This window comes from Lepus europaeus, chromosome 18 (genome assembly GCF_033115175.1).
Source record: "Lepus europaeus isolate LE1 chromosome 18, mLepTim1.pri, whole genome shotgun sequence".
Classification (NCBI taxonomy): domain Eukaryota; kingdom Metazoa; phylum Chordata; class Mammalia; order Lagomorpha; family Leporidae; genus Lepus; species Lepus europaeus.
The window spans coordinates 48,497,335-48,523,303 of record NC_084844.1 but is presented as its reverse complement, the minus strand read 5'-3'; the positions used below and the strand labels follow the sequence as shown (position 1 = coordinate 48,523,303).

Sequence of the window (25,969 nt, the reverse complement as noted above, 5' to 3'; positions counted from 1 at the left end):
TCTCACAATACAAGTTTCATAGTTTAGTAATGGAAGGACTCTAGGGTGTAGAGAGCTGCAGCCTTATCCAGACAGAGCACATCCACATGCTCACTCGTCTGTTACTCACAAGCACTGTGAGTGACTAGGAGGAGAGTCCAGGCTTTCTCCCTCCTCGGGTATTCGCCCCACTGTTGACACTGTAGGTGAGCCGGGTGTGGTCGTACACTGAAGGTCAGCCATGGGCATCGCTTCCTTCAGGCAAGCTGTGGATGCACCTGCATTTGCACACTACTGGCACGGTCATCCCTCTGTGGTGTGTCCTGGAATCCAAACAGCATCTCCCCAAACTCAGAGAGAGGCATAAACCTTACAGATGAAGAGAACAACTCAGGCCTGCCCTTTGGGGTATTTTGTAAGGGTTCACAAGTTTTCACGTTGTCACTTCCTGCAACTATTACACTTTTCTTCTCATAGTCTTTTCATCTGCACCATATTCTCATCTGTGTAGCAAGAGATCTTCGTTTCTCTTAAGGTAATTCTTCCTCTGCCCCATACACTTTTCTTAAAGTATTCTCTTCATTGGCTTTAGTTTTTTTTTTCTTTTACTTTTTTCTTTAAGATTTATTCATTTATTTGAAAGTCAGAGGCAAGGCTGGTGCTGTGGCACAGCAGGTTAATGCCTGGCCTGAAGCACCAGCATCCCATATGGGTGCCGGTTTGAGACCTGGATGCTCCACTTCCCATCCAGCTCTCTGCTATGGCCTGGGAAAGCAGTGGAAGATGGCCCAAGTCCTTGGGCCCCTGCACCTCTCTCCCTCTCTCTACCTATTCTCTCTCTGTGTAACTCTGACCTTCAAATAAATAAATCAAAGAAGGAAGGAAGGAAGGAAGGAAGGAAGGAAGGAAGGAAGGAAGGAAGGAAGGAAGGAAAGAAGGAAGGAAGGCATTACAGAGAGGTGATAAGGGGGGTCTTCCATCCACTGGTTTACTCCCCAAGTAGCCAGAATAACTGGAGCTGAGCTAGCTTATCCAAAGCCAGGAGCCAGGAGCTTATTCCAGGTCTCCCACATGGGTGCAGGGGTCCAAAGACTTGGGCCTTCTTCCACTGATTTTCCAGGCCATAGCAGAGAGCTGGATCAGAAGTGGAGGAATGGGGACTCAAACCAACATCCCATATGGGATGCTGGCACTGCAGGCAGTACCTTTACCCGCTACACCACAGCACTGGCCCCCACCATATACATCTTTAATTCCTCCTTTTATTAGGTTATTACATTTTAGGCACTATACTAAGTACTTACACAAGTGAGATAACATGAAGACCGCACAACATTGCTTGGAAAATGGTACATGATTATACAGGTGCTTCCATCTTCCCAACAACTCTTGCCATTTTGAAATGATGACCCCTATTGTGTGGATGAGGGAGATTAAACTGAGTAACTTGGTTACTTAGTTCATGCTGTTAATAAGTGATACAACTACTTAGGAACTTTGTGAGAAATTGTCTGTGCAGCTCTTTGTTCCCTGGTGAACAAGAGCTGAAGGAGGGCAACTTGGCCTTTTTGTGCATTCTATCTTTTTTTTAAAGATTTATTTATTTATTAGAAAGTCAGAGTTACAAAAAGAGCAAAGGAAAGGCAGAGAGAGAGAGAGAGAGAGAGACCTTCCATCGATGGTTCACTCCCAAACTGGCCACAATGGTGGGAGCTGTGCTGACCTGAAGCCAGGAGCCAGGAGATACTTCCAGATCTCCCACGCAGATGCAGGGGCCCAAGGACTTGGGCCACCTTCTACTGCTTTCCCAGGACATAGTAGAGAGCTGGATCAGAAGTAGAGCAGGGGGGCAGAGCCAAGATGGCGGATAGTGAGGACGTGCGCCTTAGTTTGGGAAAATAAAGTTTCATAAAAGTGGAATTACTGTAGCCTCAGGAAAAGACTCAAGAAAAAAACTGCAGAGGAAACGCTTCCGGATCTAGTGGATGTGACACAGAGGACCTACAGGGAACACACCGCGTGGAAAACCAACCGCGGGAGACGAGCCGAGCCGCGGGAGACGAGCCACAGAATCTCGCCAGCGCGGGAAGCAACGGAGGGAAGACAAAGACCTCAGAAATCCGAGACATTGGGGAGGGGGGGGAAACAGAGGCCTCTCCCTTCACTCACCAAGCAAAACAAAGAGCACCGCCATTTTACATATGTAAAGCACAGCCAAACTCAGTAACTTTAGCAAAACAGAACACATTGAGGGCTGCATAAACTCTTTGTGTGGTCCCAGGGGTAGATCAAATGAATACTCACAGAGGCCAGATTTCAACTACCCTCAATTCCACTCCCAACTGAGTCAAAAAAAAGAGAGAGAGAGAGCCATCCAGCAAGGAGCAAGGGAGTGAACAATCTGGGAGAGTCGGTCTTTGCAAGGCTTAAACCTGAAGAATCAAGCATAGCTCTCTGGCCACACCCATCACAGCCTCTAAGGATCCAACAAAGCAGACAGCTCACTTAGAGGCATAGTATAACGAGAAAAAAAAAAAAAACCATAAATTATCTCCAACATGCCAAAAAACAAACATAGAAGCCAAGGTAATAAGAGCAAGGAAGACACTATGATGCCCCCAAATGAACAAGACACGCCAATGCAAGATTATGAAGATGAAGAGATAGAGGAAATGCAAGAAGCAGATCTCAAAAAATTGATAAGAACATTAAGAAGTTCTCAAAAACAAATTCTTGAACTACAGAAATCCTTAATGGACAAGATAGAAAATCTCTCTCGTGAAAATGAAATATTAAGGAGGAATCAAAATGAAATGAAACAACTAGTAGAACATGAAACAGTGATAGTGACAAAAAACCACAATGAAATGAAGAACTCAATAGATCAAATGGCAAACACATTAGAGAGCCTTAAAAACAGAATGGGTGAATGGGTGAAGCAGAAGAGAGAATATCAGAATTAGAAGACAGAGAACAGGAAAGGAAACAGTCAAATCAAAGAAAAGAAGAAGAAATCAGAAATCTAAAAAATACTGTCAGGAATCTACAGGATACTATTAAAAAACCCAACACTTGGGTTCTAGGAGTTCCTGAAGGCATGGAAAGGGAGAAAGGATTAGAAGGCCTTTTTAGTGAGATACTAGCAGAAAATTTCCCAGGTTTGGAGAAGGACAGAGACATCCTAGTACAGGAAGCTCGTAACTCTAAACTTTCAAATAAATAAATCTTTAAAAAAATACTAGCAGTTTTGGATGTGTGACTTTGGGCAGGTCACTGCCATGCCTTGAGCCCTGTTTCTTTATCTGTCAAATAATGTTAAAGGCATTTGCTCCCATGGATTGCTGGGATACGTGATACAAAAATTTAAAATGCTTGACATAGAGCCTGGCAAAAAGTAGGAAAATCCTGAATGGCAGTGGCTGCTGCCACTGCCCATTGGTTTTTGTTTTAAAAAGATTTATTTATTTATTTTAAAGGCAGAGAGAGAGAGAGAGAGAGAGAGAGGGAGGGAGGGAGGGAGGGAGAGAGAGAGAGGTTTTCCATCCACTGGTTCACTCCCCAGTTGGCTGCAATGGCCCGAGCTGAGCCAATCCAAAGCCAGGAGCCAGGAGCTTCTTCTGGGTCTCCCACATGGGAGCAGGGGCCCAAGGACTTGGGCCATGTTGCACTGCTTTCCCAGGCCATAGCAGAGAGCTCGATCAGAAGTGGAGCAGCTGGGCCTTGAACCAGCTCCCATATGGGAGGCCAGCTCTGCAGGTGGCAGCTTTACCCGCTATGCCACAGCTCCAGCCTCTGCACATTGTTATTAGTACCATTTTGTCTCAGGAATATTGGTTGCTTGCTGAAGTGTTTCTCACTCCCAGTGACGAACTTTGGACAGTGACTTGGGAGGTATTATGATCCAAATATTCTGACCACCCCCAAGACCCTCCGAGACCGACTGGAGGAAGCAGGTCCTCTGTGAGCCGGAGGTCTAGTCCCCCTCTGTTGACTGGTTCTCAGTGATCCAGGGGAGAGAAAGCACCAGAACACCTGGTATTTGATTTAAAAGTCTGTGCCTTGAGGATGTGTTTTCAGGTTCTTGGAGACTGACAGGTTTAAATAGATGAGTTCTCTTTTATTTATTTATTTTTTTATTAAACTTTTATTTAATGAATATAAATTTCCAAAAAGAGAGAGAAAAATATATATACAAATGTGTGTATGAAGACACTTATCAACTATTTGTGAAAAATGAAATTAAAAGATTAGTTTACCTTGCTGCAAAAATGTTTTGAAACCTATTCACAGGTGGGTTCTTCAAAAAGTTCATAGGAAATATATATATCATGAAAAAACAGCATGAATTTATACCAAATAGCCTTACTTTTAAAAAATAAAAGATTTATTTGAGAGACAGTATTATAGTCAGAGGAAGTGAGAAACAGAAGGAGAGAGAGGTCTTCCATCTACTGGTTTACTCTCCAACTGGCTGCAATGGCAAGAGCTACACCAATCTGATGCCAGGAGCCAGGAGCTTCTTCTGGGTTTCCCATGTGGGTACAGGGGTCTATTCATTTGGGGCATCTTCTACTTCCTTTCCAGGCCACTAGTAGAGAGCTGGATGGGAAGAAGAAAAGCCAGGACACGAACCTGTGCCCATATGGGATGCCAGCATGCAGGCAAAGAATTAACCTACTATGCCATAGCACCAGCCCCTAGACTTACTTTTTACTCAATCAATGATATTTACAAGTCTTTGAAAGTATAGCCCAATATGCATTTTATCAGAAACAAGTAAACAATCCTGATGCCAGAACAGATTAGAAACTTATTCACACAAGAGTTTCTGTGCGATGCATTATACATTGGGGTTGAGAGGTCCCGTCCTCTCAATGCATTACTTGGAGTCTTCTAATCAGACTGTCTGCTTTCGATAGTATCACAATTAGATTTACTTTTTAATTCCATTGTCTGTGAGCTTTTTGAAGTAATCTCATGTGTATATCTGTATAAATAAATATGAATATATTTGTCATATGTAAATAAACATTTAATAAGAATGCCTGCTTTATACATTGTAAACATAAGTACTCCTATTATTGGTGTTGTTATTACAATAATTATAGTTGTTGCTGAGTTGTAATTGAGTTCCTAAAACAGAAAAACAATCAACACCATGGTATATGGGATAAAATTATGTCTTTTTTTATTTTTTCTTTTTTATTTTTAGCTCCCACACACAAGGGAAAACATGCAATATTTGTCTTTCTGTGTCTGGCTTATTTCACTCAATATGCTGTATTCCAGTTGTATCCATTTTGATGCAAATGGCACAATTTCATTCCTTTTTTTACAACTGAATAGTATTCCATTATATGTATGTGTGTGTGTATCACATTAATAAATTCCTTTAAAAATTGAAAAAAAAAATAAATAGATGAGTTCTCAATACTCCTCTACTTCATGGAGGAAGAGAGGTGAGAGTTCTTGCTGGTGCTGTGCCCCTGTGGAGGGCTTGACTCCCTCCAAGGCTTCTAGAAGTGGTCCTGCTTTTCTTGCCTGTGGCCTCTGTTACTGCATATAGTAAATATTTGACAACATTTTAATTTCTCGCCACCTGGCTCGAATTGCTTATGAATATCACACCCATGAATGTAAGAAAATAAGTATTTTATAAGCACCACTGAGGTGCCAATATCAGAAAATAGGACTTGCAGGTGACAGAGGCGGGACGGTCAGTCCGTGTTTTCCTCGGGGGCTTCGCTCTCTTCACCTTCTGCCGAGGACTCTGGAGGGGGTGTCTTCTCAGCGGGGCCCTCGCTGAGCTCCCTGTGAGAAGAGAGCAGAGCAAGGCTTCCCCTCCTGCCGCTCTCCCTGCCTCTCCAAGCTCGGTACGGTGAAGTGGCCCTGTCATGTACCCTGCGTCCTTGTCGAAAAGCTCTTCCTTTACGGAAGGCTCCTTGTACAGGGGCAAGTCCTCGGCTTTTTTGCGTGTGCCACCGAAAGGACTGAGCAGACGCCTCAGCCAGAGTGGCCACCTCAGCTGGAAAAAGCCCTAGGAAAGAGAAAAAGACATGTGAATTGCACATTTTCCCTGCTGTCTCTGGCCACAGACTGCAGCCTCCTCCCATTTACCTGAGTCTCATCTTCCGAACACTTTTTAGGCTCTCATTCGTAAAAGCTCCTTGGGGAAAAACACACACAAGACCATTAGAGACTAGTGCCATTGTTCACTTCTCACAGTGTGCATCTCCAGTCTTCCTGGGATGACACATGCACCTCAGCCATCACTGCAGTGAGCAGTCACTACAAGCCGGGGTCTCAGACACAATTCCCAGGGCGCTGGGCTTCCAGGAGCCCTCTGTCCACACAGACCTGCAGTGTCTCTGGGGAGACTTTTGTCTGTCATCAGTCCCAGTGCCTTTCTTAGCCAAGTATGCTTGTGCAGTGGACACACTGCACCACCACCCCGGGCAGAAGTATTTTCTCTCCCCAGAGGCATTTGACACCTGCCCCTTTAGGATTGAGCCTCACAAGCATCATTCACTGGGGTGTATGGACAACATGCTGTGTTTCCATAGCTGCTCTAGTCCCCTATAAATTGAATCCTATGAAGCAATGCCCAAGTCCAATAGCAACGTTACCCAGCTCATAGATTTTTCTCACTGCAGGGTGTCTGTCACTGATGGAAGATGGAGTTGTGAAACCACTTTAAAGGACAAAACCAGCGTGGAAATACAAGGTACCCTTTTTGAATATGATTAAAACAGAGAGAGTGCATTGTTTTAGCAACTGTTTGTGTCTACAGAGTGTGTGGGTATGGATTTGCAATAGAAATTATAGCGCACAGCCCAAGCTCACTATGACCAAGGGAGAAGTCCCTGACTGGGGAGGAACCATCCTCTCTGTGATACTCAGTGGCAGTGTGACTATGGGAGTAGGTATTGTCCCTTTCTCCTTTTGTTTCCTTACCATAACAGGGAGAGACAAAAGGTCTGAGAAGGTGTGAATAAAAGGCATAGGCAGTGGGGGTCTGGAAACAGTAAGTTGACAAGTTAAGTTTTCCAGCCACCTCATATGTTTTACTCTCCAGCAGCCTTGAGGACGACTGTCCCCCTTCCCCCAGTGTGATGTGACTTTCCATAGCCCTTCTCTGAGCCTCTGGGAAGGCCTCTGGACTGGCCAGATGCCCACCAGCAGCAGGAACAGCACAGCCAAAGCCCCTCCCTAGCTGCTGTGTCTCGGAAGGACCCCTGACAGCACATGTCTCCATGTGGGTCCCGTCTCCCCAGCCGTGGCTGAGGACCAGTTTTGCTGGAATCAGGCAAAACATTCGGATGGGTAGTCTTCTGCCTCTGGCAGCGTCCTCATTCTAAAGTGAGCAGGTTTAAATAGAGGAGTTCTAAGTACTCCTCTACTTCTAAAATTCTAATGTAACAATTGTCAGACTGATACTTACGTTGAAGCTTTTTCTATGTCTTCTCTTCCTCTTCCTCTATGAGAGTAAATCTGTTTTGTAAGGAAAAGCAATCATTATTCACCATAATGATACTATCTCCAAATTGTTTACCTTCCCTTTCTTTCTCTAAAAGCCTTGCCTGCCCAATAAGATAACTTTTTTTGAGGACAGGAATTCTGTCTTGTTAATAGTTCTCACTCTTCCACAGTCCTTGGTCTTGAATGCCTCTGGGTCTTAATACATTCTATTGAGAGCCATTCATCAATGAGTCCTCTTAAAAGTGGAATGGGAGTGCAATGTCATGCATTTAATATATACAAATTTGGGAACATGGAAGTTGTAGTCCTTAAACAAAATAAAAAAAATCTGGAAGAAAACAAAGTGGAGTAGAAGGAAACACCCTTAACCTGCTGAAAGTATGGACCAGAAACCTAAACAATGGTGTTTTAAAGGCAAGAACAGGAGTAGGATACTTATTAGACTGCTACTAGTCATCATTGTTGAAAAGGCTGAAATCAGTGCAATAAGAAAAATAAATGGGGTATAATTACTGCAAAGGAAGAGACAAAACTGTCAACAATTGCATAGGAGATGGTGGACAACCTAAAAAAAAAGCCCAAGATAATCAGCTGGCATTTTGTTGGACAAAACGTGTGGGTCTGGGGAGGTGACTAGGTGCTGAGTCAGGAGAGCAGTACAGTGGATCTCCTGTTTGTTTTGCCCCACCAGTGACTAGAGGGAAAATGGAGTACAGAGCCCTTCTGTAATAGCAATAGAAAGTAATAAACTGTCTTGGAATAAACTCAACGAAAGTTGTATAAGATTTATGTGATGAGGATGCTCTTCTGAAGCCCATAAAATGTCATGTTTCTAGGGTAGCATAAAAAAGCCAGTTCTCAAACTAATCTACAGGCCGGTGCCGTAGCTCAATAGGCTAATCCTCCGCCTTGCGGCGCCGGCACACCGGGTTCTAGTCCCGGTTGGGGCACCGATCCTGTCCCAGTTGCCCCTCTTCCAGGCCAGCTCTCTGCTGTGGCCAGGGAGTGCAGTGGAGGATGGCCCAAGTCCTTGGGCCCTGCACCCCATGGGAGACCAGGAGAAGCACCTGGCTCCTGCCATCGGATCAGCGTGGTGCGCCAGCTGCAGCGCGCCTACTGCGGCGGCCATTGGAGGGTGAACCGACGGCAAAAGGAAGACCTTTCTCTCTGTCTCTCTCTCTCACTGTCCACTCTGCCTGTCAAAAAACAAAACAAAAAAAAAAAACAAACAAAAAAATTAATCTACAAATTCAATGCAACTTAACTCAAACCCCAAGAAAACTTTTTACAAAAACCAAGAAGCGGCCATCCTTTAGGGAAAAATATATGAGAAAAACTACTAAATTTATGAAAAAGATTAGAGAGCAGGAGCTTGCCCTGCACTGAAACTGTGTAGTGTTAGGGTGGGCACTGCCCGTGCTGGTCTCTTTCTCATCTCTTCTGTGCTGTTATCACTTACTTCTTGTGCCTAGACATGTCTTTTAAAAACTTTCATTGAAGATATACAGATTTCATGGATACAGATTCAGGAACATAGTGATCCTTTCCACCTTACCCTCCCTCCCACCCACACTCCCATCCCTTATTCTTCCCCCTATTTCCATTCTTATTTTTTATGAAGATCTATTTTCACTTAACATTATACTCCTAAGATTAACCCTACACTAAGTAAAATGTTCAACAAATAATATGAAGAAAAAAATTCACTGTTCTTCAACAGTCCAGACAAGGGCTATTTAAAATCATCACATGTCAGGGATTTTTCAATATGGTGGCATAAGGAAGCAGCTTGCTTCTCTAGTCTAGGGGTGGATAGCTAAAAAAAATGGAAGGAGGGCAATCTCAGGGAAGGTTTAGGGAGAAAATGGTAGAGGAAACTCCATGCAAATTGGATGGACACTGTGGACCTATATGGAGGGTGTGGACTTGCACAGTTTGAGACCCTAGCAGCTGAGAGCCTCAGCACCAGCTTTGGAATGTGGTGAGACCATACTGCAGCAGCTCAAGCCACTGGCAATAAAGCTGTGTGAAAAGCCAGGCATGGGTCTGCTTGGAGCCCTGTGGAGGTGGTGTACCTGCCAACCTAGAGCAAAAAAAAAGAGGGGGGTTTCACGTTTCTCTCTCCCTGACCACAGGCACTGGCATGCTGTAACTAGCCAAGAGAGGCACCATTTTGGAGATACATAACAACTGCTCGAGCTACTGACCGCGAACCCAGCAACCAACCTAGAGGAGATGCCGGACTCTGGGAGAATTGACAGGGGGCTGGGTGCTTGTGACTGTGGGAGCCTTGTGTGGTGGGACTGTGAAAACACTGGGCTGTGTGGGAGGGTGCAGGCAACCTCCATGGAGGGAACATATTTAGAGTAGCTTGATGCAGGAATCAGCAGCAGTGCATCAGCTGAACTTATTTAGACAAAGTCTTAGACATTGGAGCAGTAGGATGCTACGTAGATCTAATGTTTCTGTAAGATAATACTTTTGTCTTTTGGCTGCGTCCATTCTCCCAAGGGCAGTGACAGTTCCTAATCTCATTGTTTCAGCAATGAGGAAAGAAATCAGTAGTAGACATAATTTTGGAGAACTTCTGCCATTTTACTCTGGCCTTCTTACACTTAACCTCTCCAAATGTCCAGTCCCTTGTTATCTTGGTTCCAGTTGCACAGAGATTTTTCCATACACCATCCAAAAACACAGAGTGGGTTACAATCACCATTCTTTCAGCTCTGTAGGTCGTGGTGATACAGGTAGGAAAAAGCCAGCTAGGTTAGGTTGAACTTGGATGGAAAGTGAAGGCAGGTGGCTACAAGATGGGGAGAAGGGTTTCTAATGAACATTGAGCCTGCATGCTGTTAAAGCAGACTTTGCATAAAGGCCGACTGAAATTAAGTGCAGAGAGTAAGCCTTATACAAGCAAAGGGTTGCATTTAAGAGACATGCAATTGAGAATCAAAAAAGCCTGGAACCTAAAAAATATTAAGGAGATAAGAGTTTTGAGACTCTAAATGAACAAAACAAAGACACCTGGGATTGTAAATGAGCAGAGCTAAGCGGTAAAGCCAGGGATCGCAACCTAACAAGTCCAAGGCTATAAATGACAGGGACAGTGTTCAAAATGGGCCCAAAAATCATAAAGTACTAACCCAAAGGAATTTTGGGGAGGGAGAACACCTGGGCAGATTCTAGCCAAATGGGCAGAGTGAACTAAGCAAGATGGGATCTCAGCAAGATGACCATTAGTTTCTTGATTCACCCTGTCCCCTGTCCCTTGTTTTCATACTTCAGCTGCACGAGACAGTCAACCCGGGTGACTAAGGACAACTAGGACACGTGTGCCTGATCATTTCCACAGTTTTGCTCAAGTGCTGTGCTGGCAGGGTTGGCTCTGCTTCTCACATGGGTCTGCCAATCAGCCAGGGTGGCTCTGGTCCACGGGTATTCACTCTGGGGCCCAGGCTGGCCGAGGCCAGTTAAAGAACCACCAGTTAAAGAACCTCCTACAGATGTTACTCCCACCTTTTTGACAACAGGGGTGCTCAGTACTTTACGCCAGGCTGATTTCGAGGCCCATAAAATTCTCAGGGAGTCTGGATATACTGGGAAAATCAGCCAGATGCCAGTGATTTTGACACCACTGCATTTTGATCGGGACCCACTTCAGAAGCAGCCTTCATGCCAGAGATCTGTGGTTATTCGAACCTTTATTACTAGTGACTTTATGACGGGTGTCCCTGCAACGCCTGGCAGTGAAATCCCTGTGGAGGTGGTGTTAAAGATGGTCACTGAGATTAAGAAGATTCCTGGTATTTCTCGAATTATGTATGACTTAACATCAAAGCCCCCGGGAACTACTGAGTGGGAGTAATAAACTTCTTGTTTATTACTTGTTATTCTTGTTTATTATAAACTTCTTCTCACAGTGAAGGCAGAAGCACATGAGGGCCACAGAAACTCACACGGCCCCTCCAGCCTAGGCTCAGAACAACTATGTCTTCGTTGCTTCTTCATTACATGGGCCAAAGCAAGCCACAGTCTTCCCACAATGAGACTATGGCAAGTGTGCGGATCAGGGAGGGGCGAGGAATTGGGCCAGTAAGTGCGTCTATTCCACTGTGATGGACCCTGGTTTGAAGGTTACATGACCTGGGCCCACTCTTCTAGGGGTTGCCTGGAAATGAGTGTAGTAAAAGGCACTGTCCATCCCTCACCCCCAGTTTTCTATTAGGTCAGGAATCCTGAAAACTCAGCCTTCCTTCTCCACAAAGCCCCCGTGCCCTTCCCTCAATGCCTAACACCCAGTCTGTCCCTACGGATGACGCAGCAAGATTGCTGAGTGCGTTTTAGATGGCCCCTTCATTCCCCTCCACTGCACCCCACGATGTGATTCATTAGGAAATATAGCCTAAGATCCTAAAGTTCAGCAGATAGTGCACTAAGTATTCACCCAAAATGTTCTTAAGAGATTGTGCCATTGAAGCTGAGTCTGTAGCCAGATGTGACACCAAATAGTGCATCTCTGCCTCATGGGGACCTCCAGAAGTAGGAGCTATGGGCCAGCACTGTGTTGTAGCAGGCTAAGCCACCTGTAGTGCCAGCATCCCATGTGGACACAGGTTCAAGTCCCAGCTGCTCCACTTCTGATCCCATTCCCTCCTAATGCACCTGGGAAGGCAGCAGAAAATGGTGCAGGTCCTTGTGCCCCTGCATCCACGTGGGAGACCCGGAAGCAGCTCCTGGCTTCAGCCTGGTACAACCCCAGCTGTTGTTCGTTGTTGCAGCCATTTGGGGAGTAGACTAGCAGATAGAAAATCTCTCTCTCACTCTTGCTCTCTAACTCTGTCTTTCAAATAAATACATTAAATAAGGAAGAGGAAGAAGCAGCAGCAGCAAAACAAGAGAACAGAACAGGTTAGTGAAATTTCTTTCTCTAGAGGCCATTTGGACCTGGGAAATTTTATTTAAAGACTTTTATTTACTTATTTGAGTTGAAGAGTTACAGACAGTGAGAGGGAGAGGAGACAGAAAGAAAGGTCTTTCTTCCACTGGCTCATTCCCAAATAACAGCAAAGGCCAGAGATGTGCCAATCCAAAGCCAGGAGCCAGGAGCTTCTTCCAGGTCTCCCACACAGGTGCAGGGACCCAAGGACGTGGGCCATCTTCTACTGCTTTCCCAGGCCACAGCAGAGAACCAGATTGGAAGAAGAGCAGCTGGGACTCGAACTGGATGCTGATGCCACAGAGGATTAAACTACTGCACCACAGTGCTGGCCCCTGGGACCTGGGAAATTTTAAAGTTTCTCACAAGCAGAAATATCCTAAGAGCAGGCTGTCTCAGGGCCCAAAATTAGCCAGAGATCCACAAGGCTTCAGGATAACTGAGAGGTAGTGAGAGTCACCACCAGTGCGCAGTCACCCCACTGCTGCACAGTGCCCCTTGGCCACATCAGGACAGGAGCAAGATCAGCCGCAGGTGCTCCACCTTAACTGCCGTCTTTCTCAGAAGACCTTGCTCTTTAAAGGAGAACCATTAAAAAAGACCAACCACTGCTGAATTCAGGGCACAGGCCACATACACTGAATGTATTTTAGGGCAGTGGCTCATGATAAATTGTTTCCCAAGTTCCTCAAAGGTACTGTGAGTGTCAAGCTCTCTCGGGCCCAGGCTGATAACTATGGAAGTGTGGGGAATTTCAGTTGTTGTGAGGTACTTGTTTATGATACATGTGGACTCTTAGGGCTTATTATAAAAGTGAAGGCCTATGGCTCTCCAGACTGAGAAAGGATCGCCTCTGTGAATAATAAGAGGATGCAGCAGTTATAAAAAATTAAATAGACTGTGACAGTCTGTCTCCTAGATATATAGGTGTGTTAAGTGAACAAAGCCCTATGGTAGTGTGGGGGTAAAGCATGCTACTATCTTAGTTTTCTGTTGCTACAGCAAAATACCTAAGACTGGGTGATTTATAAAGAAGCTCATTTGGCTCATGGTTCTGGTACCTGGGAAGTCCAAGACCATGGTGCAGACGTCTGCTCAGCATCCGCTGGGGGCCCTCTTACTGCATTAGAACACGACACAAAACATCACATGCTGGGACATAGCACATGTGCTGGCGCAGGTCCCTCTTTCTAAAATGCTGCTAATGCTGATGGGGCTCCCTCTGTCCTGACCTCATCCAATCCTAAGTACCTCCCAAAGCCTCTACCTCCAAACACCATCAACACAGGAGTTTTGGAATTCAGTTTCTATTTTTTTTTTATTTTTTGACATGCAGAGTGGACAGTGAGAGACAGAGAGAAAGGTCTTCCTTTACCGTTAGTTCACCCTCCAATGGCCACTGCGGTCAGTGCGTTGCGGCCAGCGCACCGCACTGATCCGAAGCCGGGAGCCAGGTGCTTCCCCTGGTCTCCCATGCAGGTGCAGGGCCGAAAGACCTGGGCCATCCTCCACTGCACTCCCAGGCCATAGCAGAGAGCTGGACAGGAAGAGGGGCAACTGGGACAGAATCCGGCGCCCCAACCAGGACTAGAACCCGGTGTGCCAGCGCCGCAAGGCAGAGGATTAGCCTATTGAGCCGCAGCGCTGGCCTGGAATTCAGTTTCTAATATATGAACTTTGTGAGGACACAGTCCAACAACGGCAACTTCTGTATGCTCTGCATGATCTGTATAGAACTTTAGGATCCAATACAGCGGCCACTAGCCACATACGGCTGTTTCAGTGTGAATTTGAAAGTCAGTTCAAAAGTCACAATCAGCCATCTTTTTTTTAACTTTTACTTAATTATTTTCATTTGAGGTGAAAGGCAGAGAAACAGAGACAGAAGGGACAGATCTTCCATCTGCTGGTTCACTTCCCCAAACGCCTGCAACAGCTGGGGCTGGGCCAGGCAGAACCCAGCAGCCCAGAATTCAGTCCAGGTCTCCCACATGGGTGGCAGGAACTAAGCACCTAAGCCATCATCTGCTGCCTCCCAGAGTCTGCGTTTGCAGGAAGCTGAAATCAGAAGCAGAACCATGGTCTGAACCAGGCATTCTGACCTGAGATGTGGTCATCCCAAGTGCCAGCTGTAACACTGAGCCCAAGGCTCACCCCAGAGGTAGGGGTTTCCAAAAGGAAAGTGAAGGGCCTTCTCAGATCAAACCAAAGGTTGAGGAGGCTACCAGAACGAGAGAGAGAGAGAGAACCAGGAAGTGGCATAATCAGAACCTATGTGCTCACGTGTAACCCTGTAACAACACTCTAGCAACCCTGTAGCCTTAATACCCCCATCAGAATGTAGGTAACCGTATGAGGGGGACAAAGAAAGTAAGAGTGTGTGTAAGGCAATGACCCACTTTTCTCGGGGCTCAGCCTTTGACTGCTTTCCTGCTATGAGTTTCGGTGTCCTGTCTGTCCCAGAACCCCACAACATTTCTAGGGGCTTGTGTCCAGGATTCAGAGATGGGGTTTCCACCTCTTTTGTTGCTGGGGTATGATACCCCCACCCCAGGACGCTGATAGAGGTGACCTTGCCGGGTGCCAGTGGGCAGATTAATCCATACGTGACTCACCGTCCTGGTGTGCCGGGGTAGGGCCCTGGGAGCACAGAGGAACCCAATGTGGCACAAGGAACCAGCCAAGGGAAAGACAGCTGCCAAAGGCAAGGGGGCGGTTGGAATGGTGGGAGGGAAAAAGGTAACAACCCAGGTTCCTTCATTTTGGTTTTAGTGAGCCTGCCCCTAAGAGGCAGAAGGGCAGCTTGATGTCACCCACTCCCAGAGTTGCCAGAGTACTCTCCGTCACAGGAGACAGGAGACCAAACCGCAACTGGGGGCCGGCACTGTGGCTTAGCAGGTAAAGCCACTGCCTGCAGTGCCGGCATCCCACATAAACACCAGTTCGAGACCCAGCTGCTCCACTTCCAATCCAGCTCTCTGCTCTGGCCTGGGAAAGCAGTAGAAAATGGCCCAGGTCCTTGGGCCCCTGCACCTGCATGAGCTCCAGCTGTTGCAGCCAATTGGGGAGTGAACCAGTGGATAGAAGACCTCTCTCTCTCTTCCTCTCTCTCTCTCTCTCTCTCTCTCTCTCTCTCTCTCTCTCTCTGCCTCTCCTCCTCTCTGTAACTGACTTTCAAATAAATAAATCTTTAAAAAAAAAAAAAAGAAAGAAAGAAAAGAAATTGCAACTGCACACCGCTGAGAGAGGAAAAAAATAGATGTGCTAGGCAGTGGAAGGAAAAAAAAAACAAGTGTCAGGCAAAAGCACTGGGCGGTGGATGGATTGGAGATGACAATTCTAAGGCACAGGGCATCGAGTAAACGGTCACTAAATGAGATGGACTGACTCTGAGTTCTGACTGAAAACAAAGCCCGAGGCAGTTTGGCAGTTTAAACTTTTCTCTCCCTCTCCTCTCCCTCTCTCCCTCTCTCCCTCTCTCCCTCTCTCCCTCTCTCCCTCTCTCTCTCTCTCTCTCTCTGGTTTGTAGCATGTTACCTCGCCCCTCTGCTGGGAGAGGGGACAAGGAAGGCCAGTTGTCTCTCGGCCAGGGCAGCAATACTCAAGTTGATAGAGGCAAGCACATGGGATTAAACTGATTAGATTTACGAGCTGGAGACCACACCTTCAGCCTGCCCCCTTTTGTGATCTCATGCCAATACCTGACCTCACCTGTACATCCACCTGCCAATAAGACTACGTAACCACTCCCCCTGTGAACGAAAGGCCTGGAGCACTGTGGGCCCTCCCTTGCCGTTCTTTACCTCCTGGCGTGGGACCTCTTAGCCGAGCTGGGCTACCTGTAGCTGCTCCCAATCACACACTTTGCTCCACGTGGCTCCCAGCCTGCTCTCTGCCTGGTATGGATCCAGCCTGTGCTTCCAGACTTCTTCTAAATAAAGCCCTCACTTTCTGTGTATGTCTTTCACTGAATAAATGTTAAAAACTTACCATGTCATCAGCGCAGCGCTGGTTGTAGCGGCCATTTGGGGAGTGAACCAATGGAAGGAAGACCTTTCTCTGTCTCTCTCACTATCAAATAAAAAAAATTTTTTTTTAAAATACCATGTCACCTGGATTATTGGAGTTGATATTCAGAATTCTTATCTGAATAGACAGCAAGAACTCTCAAAATATTAATACCAAATTTATTAATAAGGCTGTTCGATAATAAAGTCTCCCAGATGTAAGCTGACAATTTCCAGTGGGCTTGTCACCATAGCACACGGGCCCTGGCCCACAGTCACCCTTGGGAACTGTCTTGCAGCTGCCTGGATACATGTCTGTTTCAGAGACGGTCCGAAGTAGCTGACTGTTGACTAGGTGCCTATGTTTGCTGGGTGGGGAAAAAAACTTGCTTGTAAAACCCTTTCGTCCTAAAGTAAAATCGCTAGATTAGTTTAGACTGAAAAGGGAAAGATAAGACAGAAATACCTAAAGGCTTCAGTAAGTTACCAAAGGCATAAAAAGTCCCATAACATTAGAAAAAAAATTTTTGAGAAAAATACTGTTTACAGGGTTTTCTAAAAGTAAACATTGAGGCAGGCGCTGTGGCACAGTGGGTTAACACCCTGGCCTGAAGCGCCAGCATCCCATATAGGTGCTGGTTTGAGAGCCAGCTGCTCCACTTCCGATCCAGCTCTCTGCTATGGCCTGGAAATCAATAGAAGATGGCCCAAGTCCTTGGGCCCCTGCACTCACATGGGAGACCCAGAAGAAGTTCCTGGAACCTGGCTTTGGATCGGCACAGTTCCGACAATTGTGGCCAACTGGGAGGTGAACCAGCAGATGGAAGACCTCTCTCTCTCTGCCTCTCCTCTCTCCGTGTAACTCTGACTTTCAAATAAATAAATAAATCTTTAAATGTAAACATTAATGTCAAAGGTAAAGTTACATAAAATTAAAGTCTAATCTGCTAAAGCAATGAGGTTTTTAAAATATATGCATAAAAATATCAATATGTTAACAAATCTAAAATTGTTTTTTAAAGATTTATTTATTTGAAAGTCAGAGTTAAACAGAGAGAGAAGGAGAGCTAGAAGAAGAGAGAAAGGTCTTCCATCCGCTGGTTCACTCCCCAATTCACCGCAACAGCTGGGGCTGTGCTAATCTGAAGCCAGGAGCTTCTTCCAGGTCTCCCACGTGGGTGCAGGGATCCAAGGACTTGGGCCATCTTCTACTGCTTTCCTAGGCCACAGCAGAGAGCTGGATTGGAAGTGAAGCAGCCAGGACACAAACTAGTGCCTATATGGGATGCCAGCACTGCAGGTAGCGGCTTTACCTGCTACGCCACAGCACCAGCCCTAAAAATTGCCTTGATCTTAAACTTTAAAACTGTTTTTGCAAACAACTGCAATATCTCCTTTTAATAATTTTCTCCTTGATTGGTTATTCTGACAATTTTCCAGTCAGAGAGTTCTTTTCTGGTTCTGACTGAAAAGCGCTGAGTTTTATAAGAGTTAAAAGAGGAGGTGTCACTTTCGGCAGACACAGGGTGAGGGGGGATCTTCTATCCACTGTATCATTCCCTAGATGGCCACAATGGCTGGAACTGTGCCAATCCAAAGCCAGGAGCCAGGAGCTTCTTCTAGGTCTCTCACATGGATGCAGGGGCCCAAGGACTTGGGCCATCCTCTACTGCTTTCCCAGGCCATAACCAAGAGCTAGATTGGAAGTAGAGCAGCCAGGACTCACACCTGTGCACATATGGGATGTCAGCATTGCAGGCAGCAGCTTTACCCACTACACCAGAGAGACGGCCCCCTCTTAGTGATTTTCTGCCTGGTTGATTGATCAATTAATGAAAGTGGAGTGCTGAAATCCCCATTACTAATGTATTGGAGTCTATGTTTCCCTTTTGATCCATTAACATTTCTTTTAAAAAGCCAGGTTACCTGTAGTCAGGTGCATATACATTTATAATAGTCACATCTTCCTGTTGAATTGCTCCCTAAATCATTACATAGTGCCCTGCTTCATCTCTTTTCAGTTTTTGTATTAAATTCTATTTTGTCTGATATTAGGATGGTTACACCAACTCTTTTTTGGTTTTTGTTAGCATAGACATTTTCCATCCTTTCACTTTCAGTCTGTGTGTATCTATGTTGGTGAGATGTGTTTCTTGCAGGCAGCAAATAGATGGGCCTTGTTTTTTAAGCCATTCAGCCAATCTGTATCTTTTAATTGGAGAGTTGAGGCCAATTTTTCATTCAAGGTGACTATTGATAAGTAACAACTTGGCCCTCGTATTTTTCCAATAATATCCCTATTATTTACTTTGGATTTCCTTTTTACCTTTACTGGGGGGTTTTCTGCCTTCACCTGCTTTCATAGTGGTGACCATGTTTCTGTGTTTCTGTGCATAGCACATCCTTAAGCATCTTTTGTAAGGTGGGACAAGTGGTGACAATTTCAATTTGTTTGTTACGGAAGGTCTTTATTTCACCTTCATTCATAAATGAGAGCTTTGCAGGGTACAGTATTTGCAGGGTTAACAGTCTTTTTCTCCTAAGGCTTGTACTGTCTCTCCATTCTCTCCTCACCATTCTCTCTGGGTGTGGTAGAACTTAATAGCCAGCTATTCCCTACACCTTCTCAAGTAGCCACCAAGTCCCCAAGGTCTCAGCATACAAGGATCTCACAGTCGCCAAATCCAAAGGGCACTGCTGGTGCGGAAGCCCCTCTGTCCCTTGTAGCTGCCCAGTCACCTCCCAGCCAAGCTCTGAGGCAGTGGGGGCCGAGAGCTGTTCCCTCCACTGGAAGCTCTGGATCACATGCACACACTACAGCCACTGGCCCAACACCTGCCACTGCTGCCACCCGCACTGTGTTCAGGTGCCCCATCTCAGTGGACGCCTGCAGGCTTCCGCAGTTGTTGCCCTTTTGCAAAATAGCACCCGCCCTCTCCCAGCCAGACTGCACGTTCTGTTTTGGAGAGACTGATTTGAATCAAACGTCTCCCTCCACTTCCTCTGGGACCACAGGTGACGCCAGCAACCACAGCCCCCATGGCTCTAGTCCAGACCCGTGCCATGCTCTCTCTCCTGCTCTATGCCCACAGATCTGTGCAAACTGGCCTCCCGTCCATCTCTACAGTGTTGCCAGCTCCAGCTCACTGCTGCTGCCACTGCACAGGCTGCACATGTCAGCACTCCCCACACAGGTTCATGCCATTTCACCTCCTCCCCAGGGCTTCCTAGGCACTTTTCCTTCCAATTCTCGGCCAGGAATGTACTTCCTACACTTTGCTCCTCACTGTTTACCCCTAGCCCTGCAGAGCATGCTGCTCCCTAACCCATCTCTATAATGGCTTTTACTTACACCTTGAAACCTGGAATCCTGGGGTTACCTTATTTATAGCTAAGCATTTATACACTGTCTACGACCATGAGGAAAAAACCATAGTGAGGAACAACAATAATTACAAATCTCCACTAGCTTTTCCACACACTGGCACAATCTGGTAGGATAATCTGAGGAAGGTTTTCAGTTGACAAAAGCAGTCTTGGACAATTCCGTCCTTTCCACTTCATTACACCACTTATCACTTCAGCCCTACGAATTATTCACTTCCTATCCCTACAGGAAACAGGATCTAATAATCCATCAGCAATCTCTTCCAATTCATATAAAATTGCATGTCACCCTTACAGTAAAATGTAATATATCCTAGCTCCTCTTATTGTTTTTCTTCCTCACCCTAGTCTTATTTTCTCTTGACCTGCTGAGAGACCCTGACAATAATACCCCAGCAAACCCCCATATACTCTTTCCCATACTAAACCAGACTATTCGATCCACCTATGCAATCCTATGATCAATCCCAAATAAACTAGGCAGTGCCCTAACCCTAGCAGCCTCAATCCTATTTCTACCCATTATTTGTATCTTCAACTATCAAAACAATGAAGCACAATATCCTTCCCTCTAAGCCAACGCTTATTCTAAATTATACTAGCAAAGCTCTTCACACCCAAGTGAATCAGAGGGCCCCTTCTTTTCAGACAAACAGAAGCGATTATGTAAGTCCTCTAGCTAAAGACAGGAGGAAACCCAGGACCGACCTGAAACTACACAGGGGTAAGGTTGTCTAGGGAAAGAATACCAGGGTGAATAAATTTCAAATCCTACCATGGGGTCATTTCAACTTCTGGGCTTCAACAAACAAAAGGGACTAAAAAGAAGAGCAAGACGGGATGAGGACGAATCATGAACATCGGGAGTAGCAAGGAGTTTCTTCTGAGCAGCTACTGAGAGGCAGGGAGACGAAGACCAAGGCACTGCCCAAGTTGCAGCCAGGAAGTCACAGCTGACTGACGGAGCTAAGGTTTAGTTTATCACATGTCTATGAGAGGACTGTGAAGAATATGACTCTGGACAGGGATTTGTTGTCTGACTCTTAAAACCAAAAATCACAAATGGAGATTTTTTTTCCCATCCACTAACATATGTGAAAACCACTGCGAACAAGACTGGTGAAGAACAATGGTCCCTGTCCTCTGTCATATTTACTTGGCCCAAAAAGTACCACGACTAAAACTATTTCAAGATTTTAAAACATATTTTAAAGGAAAAAAATCAGGCTTATGGAGTCAGGCAAAGTCTTTACAATGTTGCAACTGTCTGCAAAAAGATACTATGTAATATCATTAATTCTTAAAATTTTGGAACTTCCTTAAAAAAATCAGGTTGCTTATTCTACCAATAGAATCCTGACAGTCCTGGAAACATGAATGAAAAGGCAGCATAGAAACATGAATGAAAGGTCTAAAGATTTTTAGATGACCATTCTCTTTTTATAAAGCCACACTCACAATGAGAGTGGATTAGGAACCGACTCATGCAGTTAGGGGAATGCGGCAGGCACGACGCACGCACGCCCGGGGCCCTCGCTCTCCCTTCCCGGCTCCCGCTCCGGACGGCGTCAGGGCCGACGGCGCCGCTCCGGCCGCGGACACCGGGACTCGCCAGGCCTGAGGAGCCGGGAGGACGGCGCCGCGCGGACGCGGGAAAGCTCTGGGGCCCTGGGCCGCACCTGCGCCCTCACCTGGCGCACGACCGCGGGCCGCCCTTCCTGCCGGCCACACCCGCTGCCGCTCGCTCGCCGCCCTGTCCGGGGTCGGGGCTGGGGCTCCGGACGGCCCTCGGGCTGTAACTGAAAACAGCACGTGAACCGTTGCTGATTAGACAAAACGGCCGTTGCAACGCTAAGTAGCCTATTTATAGACTCACTATTCAAATGACGGCTCAGAGAGGGAGTCGGATTGGATGGGACGAAACAGTACCAACCAATCAGAAAGCAAAGATCGTGCCTATGCAAATATGGACCATCGCTGGTCTGCTCTGCTGCCCCTTGTGGCCAAGTGCAGAAATGCAGATGTAGAACAGGAGTGGGACTGGCGTGGCGGTGCAGCAGGTTACGCCACCGCCTTTGCTGCCGGCATCCCTCATCAGAGCGCCTGTTGGAGTCCCAGCTGCTCCGCTTCTGATCCAGCTCTCCCTGCTGATGTGCCTGGGGAAGCGGTGGAGGATGACCTGAGAGCTTGGGCCCCTGCCACCCACGTGGGAGACCCAGATGGAGTTCCAGACCCTTGGCTTTGGCCTGGACGAGCCCTGGCTGTTGCAGCCATTTGGGGGAGTGAACCCGCAGACACAGCATCTCTCTCTCTCTCTCTCTCCCTCTCTCTCCTTCCTCCTCTCCCCATCCCCCATAACTCTGCCTTTCAAATTAAAAAAAAAAAAAAAAAAGGAGTGGAAGACCAGAAGAAGAGAGGGCCCAGTGGTGAGGCACTGAGGTATGCAGACAAGAGATGGTGTGATGGTGGCTGGGAGGATGGAAGTGAGGCAGAGGGTGGGGTGGGGAGGGGAAGCAGGTGGGCGTGAGCCATCTGCGAGAGGCCACACCTCCGCCATGCCCGGGGGTGGGGGGGAGAGGAGGTGGTCGGGTGCTTCCAGGCTGCTCTCCTGGAGTCGCCACTGTGCTGACCAGGGATGGCCCTAGCAGGGTGAGTCTGAGGGGCTTCAGAATGTTCCAGAGAGGACTCCAACAGAGGCCGCGGCAGCCATTGGAGGATGAAACAATGGCAAAAAGAAGACCTTTCTCTCTGTCTCTCTCTCTCACTGTCCACTCTGCCTGTCCAAAAAAAAAAAAAAAAAAAAAGACTCCAACAGGAAACCGGACACGAGGGTCTGCAGCTGTCTGTGCTTACGATACTGAGTGGTCAGGGGAGGTGAGGGTGGGGCTCGGATGGAGGACTTCCCTCTGAGGGCATGGGGGACACAGACCCAGCTCCTCCACCAGGCTCGGCTACCTCATGAACTCTCCCTTGACTATCAAAGTGTGTGGTCCAAGGAGCTGTGAACCGGGGGCCCTGGGTTGTGTGTGTCCCATTTCAAACCACGGCACAGCATCCCTCTCAGCCAGGCAGTGCCTGGGCCACCTCCCTGTCGCCAGCAGCCGCTGGTGTCACAGCGAGGGCGTCTTGTCTCCGGATGGCTTTTCCCTTTGTTACCCCAGGACAGGTAGGGCTCCACCATTTTTATTCCCCTTATCCTTGGGTGGGAGGGGGAAGGATAAAGGAAAGGGAGGGGCCAACTCCAGTTAGAGGAGAAAAAGAAAAGGGATGCTCACAGGGACCCCTTGGCCACCCTCCCCTGCACACTTCTCAGCTTCTCAAAAGGGCTGTCCCTGCTGCTCAGCTCCCAGCACGGACCTGCCTTCTCCTCAAGGTCCCGCAGGACCATCGGGGCTCGAGAGCCAAGCCAGGCTCCCCGGGTGAGGTGCACCTGCATCTGACATCGGCTCGCACCCTCCTTGAGACCCGCTCCCCTATCTGCCCCAACGGCCCACTCTCCTGGTCTTCTGTTAGTGACCCGGACTGAGTTCCGGGCTCCTCGCTTCGGCCTGGCCCAGGCCCGGAAGTTGCAGACATTTGCGGGAATGGACCAGCAGATGGAAGATCTCTGTCGCTGACAAATAAATGCAATTAAAGAAAATCTTAATTAAATGCAGGCCACGCATCCCGTCTAAGATCATCATTACCTTGTGCGCCATCCATCAAACAAATGCAGACCACCAAGGCTCAGACCAAGGTTTTATCCCTTAAACAGGTATCACCCTAGGCAAACGTCTCTACCTGCTTCCTCCCGTGTGCAATGCGGGTTATAATAGGAACTAACTCCTAACTCCTGTTTAAGGGTTCAAGCGCTTGTAAACATAGAGTAGTGGCTCGGAAAAGTTAGCTTTCAGTACAGGTGTAGTCCACAAAGCATTGGCTGTCCGGTTTCTGTAATCACAGACCTCACCCGCTCGCCTCCGGCAGGCCCGCCCCCATCCCCACTCGGTCCCGCCTTCTCCACCGCAGACCCCGCCCCAGCCGGCTGGGGGTCCCTCTCGCCGCCAGGGGGCGGCAGCGCTGTGGGCGGCCTTCGGACAGAGGCAGGCGACGCTCTAGGTAGCGGCGGCGGCTCCTCGGTGGGCTGTGGCGGCGGCGCTCTAGCCGGCGGGTGTGCGGGGCGGGCTCTCAGTGGCGCGGCCGGCGGGCAGCGATGGCGGCCGTACGGGGCCTGCGAGTGTCGGTGAAGGCGGAGGCCCCGGCCGGCCCTGCCCTGGCGCTCTCGTTGCCTGAAGTAGAGTCCGGTTTGGAGCGCGGAGAGCCGGAGCCCATGGAGGTGGAGGAGGGCGAGCTGGAGATCGTGCCGGTGCGGCGCTCGCTGAAGGAACTGATCCCGGTACGGGCTGGGGGCGAGGCGGGGGTCGCCGAGCGAGCGTCCCGTGCCGGAGGGGACTGAAGGGGGCCGAAAGGAGTCGGAAGGGGAGGTGGCCGGCGCCTCAGCCAGAAGGCTGGAGAGCGGGGGAGAGGGGCGCGAGCGCCGGGGGGCGGGGGCACCCGGCTGGAGCAGGGACGCGGAGCGAAAGGACGCCGGGGCGCCCGGAAATGGGTGTCGGGCGGACTGGAGGAGGGGGAGAGCTGGGAGGTGGCCGAGGACACCCCGTTGGCGGTCCCTCGAGCCCGGCCGTGCTCGGGAGTGAGCGAGGAGGGGCTGGGGCTGAGGTCGACGGGAGCCCCTGGCGGGAGCCGAACCCGGAGCGGGCCCGAAGGGACAGCGGGGGTAGCGCCGGCTGCCGGGTCCCTCCCGCCGCGGGTCCTGTCCTGTGCCTGTGGGGTTGGTGTCCGTTAGACATGGCCCTTAGCCTTGCTCTGGAGGGCTGGGCTTGTCGGCGGCCAACACTCGCCATGTTTCTGCTTGCTGCCACTCGAGGGTCATCTTTTCCCCCCGCGCAGCTCCACTGCGGTGTAGCCCCGCACCCGTGGCGCCGGCATCCGACCCTTAGTGAAACCAGGCGCCCAGCCACGGGCCGGGGTGCCTCTGTTGCGGCCGTGGGCGTGTGGCTTGGTGGCCGTCTGTCCGGCTGGTAGAACTGGTATCAGGCTGCATGGCTCATTTCGTGTACTTAATTTTTAATTTCCCACACAGTACCAGCTATGGTTTTTTTTTAAAAGCTATATCTCAGCAAGTCTTGTTCTTACTATGATTTTTTTTGTTTTTGTTTTTATTGTTTGTTTTCCTTTATGTGAAAGGCAGAGAGACTCAGAGAAACAGAAATTAGCCACCGGCTGGTTCAACCCCCCAAATGCCGGCAACAGCCAGGGCTGGACTTGGCTAAAGCCAGGAGCCTGGAACTCAGTCTTGGTTTCCCATTTGGGTGGCAGGAACCCAAGCACTTGAACCACCCTCTGCTGTCTCCCAGGGTGTGCTTTAGCAAGGAGCTGAATTGGAAGTGGAAGCAGCTGGGATCTGAACCCAGCGCTCCCTCATGGGATGTGGGTGACTTAAGCTGTGACTTACCTGCCCTGCCAATGCCTGCCCCCATATCTTGCATTTAAACTGAGTCCAGGCAGAGGTTAAGGTAGGACACTAGAGATGACAAACAGCACCGTGAGAACAGTCTGTTAGATGGCATTTCCCATTTATTCATTACTGCATTTACGTTGTGAAGTGACAATTATTATAGGTCGTTCATTTAACTCATTATGTGTTTATTGTAAGCGCCACTGTGCCAGGCACAGTCGTAGATGCTTGATCAGTGTGGTGATCAGAGGCCCTCTTGGAGACACAATGAGTAATTTTCATTAGCATTAAATGCTGTGAAGAAAAGGTTAATGGGACAGGGGTGCAGGGGTGAGGTGAGGAGGGTTACAGAGGGGAACATGATAGGATGGCCAGAGAGAGGATGACCTCTAAGTGACATTTAAGCTGAACCCTCAGTGACAAAAGGAGCCAGCCATGTGCAGACTGAGAGAGCCTTCCCAGCAGGGGCACCTGCAGGGGTGGGTGGGAACTTGGCGCAGCCTTTGGGAAAGCGGGAGAAGAGGTCAGGAAGGTTGGCAGGTGCCTGGGCGGACCCCGAGGCCTGAGGCGCGCCGAGGCGGTGTGTGGTGTCCTGTGTGTCCGGGTCCAGGTCCCATCTCTCGCTGCGCTTTGCTGGGTCCCCCAGGTCTGAAGGAGTGCACACCATCCTTGTGCTCCACCTGG

The 25,969-nt window shown here is 48.3% G+C and overlaps 1 protein-coding gene and 2 long non-coding RNA genes across 4 annotated transcripts in view; 2 read left to right on the top strand and 1 right to left on the bottom strand.

The window, feature by feature from the left end:
• Positions 1-11,536, top strand: part of LOC133777316 (uncharacterized) — a 91,480-nt gene extending 79,944 nt beyond the window's left edge. Inside the window, exons 6-7 of the long non-coding RNA XR_009868520.1 lie at positions 6,633-6,703; positions 9,594-11,536. This is a non-coding gene — a long non-coding RNA (uncharacterized LOC133777316). The remainder of the gene's footprint in view (positions 1-6,632; positions 6,704-9,593) is intronic.
• Positions 4,347-21,589, bottom strand: LOC133777317 (uncharacterized). Its single transcript, XR_009868521.1, has 5 exons — positions 21,480-21,589; positions 16,385-16,465; positions 7,421-7,470; positions 6,097-6,145; positions 4,347-6,016 (listed from the first exon to the last, which is right to left on the bottom strand). It is a non-coding gene; the product is annotated as an uncharacterized LOC133777317 (long non-coding RNA).
• Positions 21,590-23,974: 2,385 nt separating this feature from the next.
• The window catches only part of NCBP3 (nuclear cap binding subunit 3), a 34,413-nt gene continuing 32,418 nt past the window's right edge, over positions 23,975-25,969 (top strand). For both annotated transcript variants that reach the window (XM_062216845.1, XM_062216844.1), the window contains exon 1: positions 23,975-24,163. In XM_062216845.1, coding sequence (XP_062072829.1) covers positions 23,981-24,163 — 183 coding nt within the window. In that variant the 5' untranslated portion in view covers positions 23,975-23,980. The remainder of the gene's footprint in view (positions 24,164-25,969) is intronic.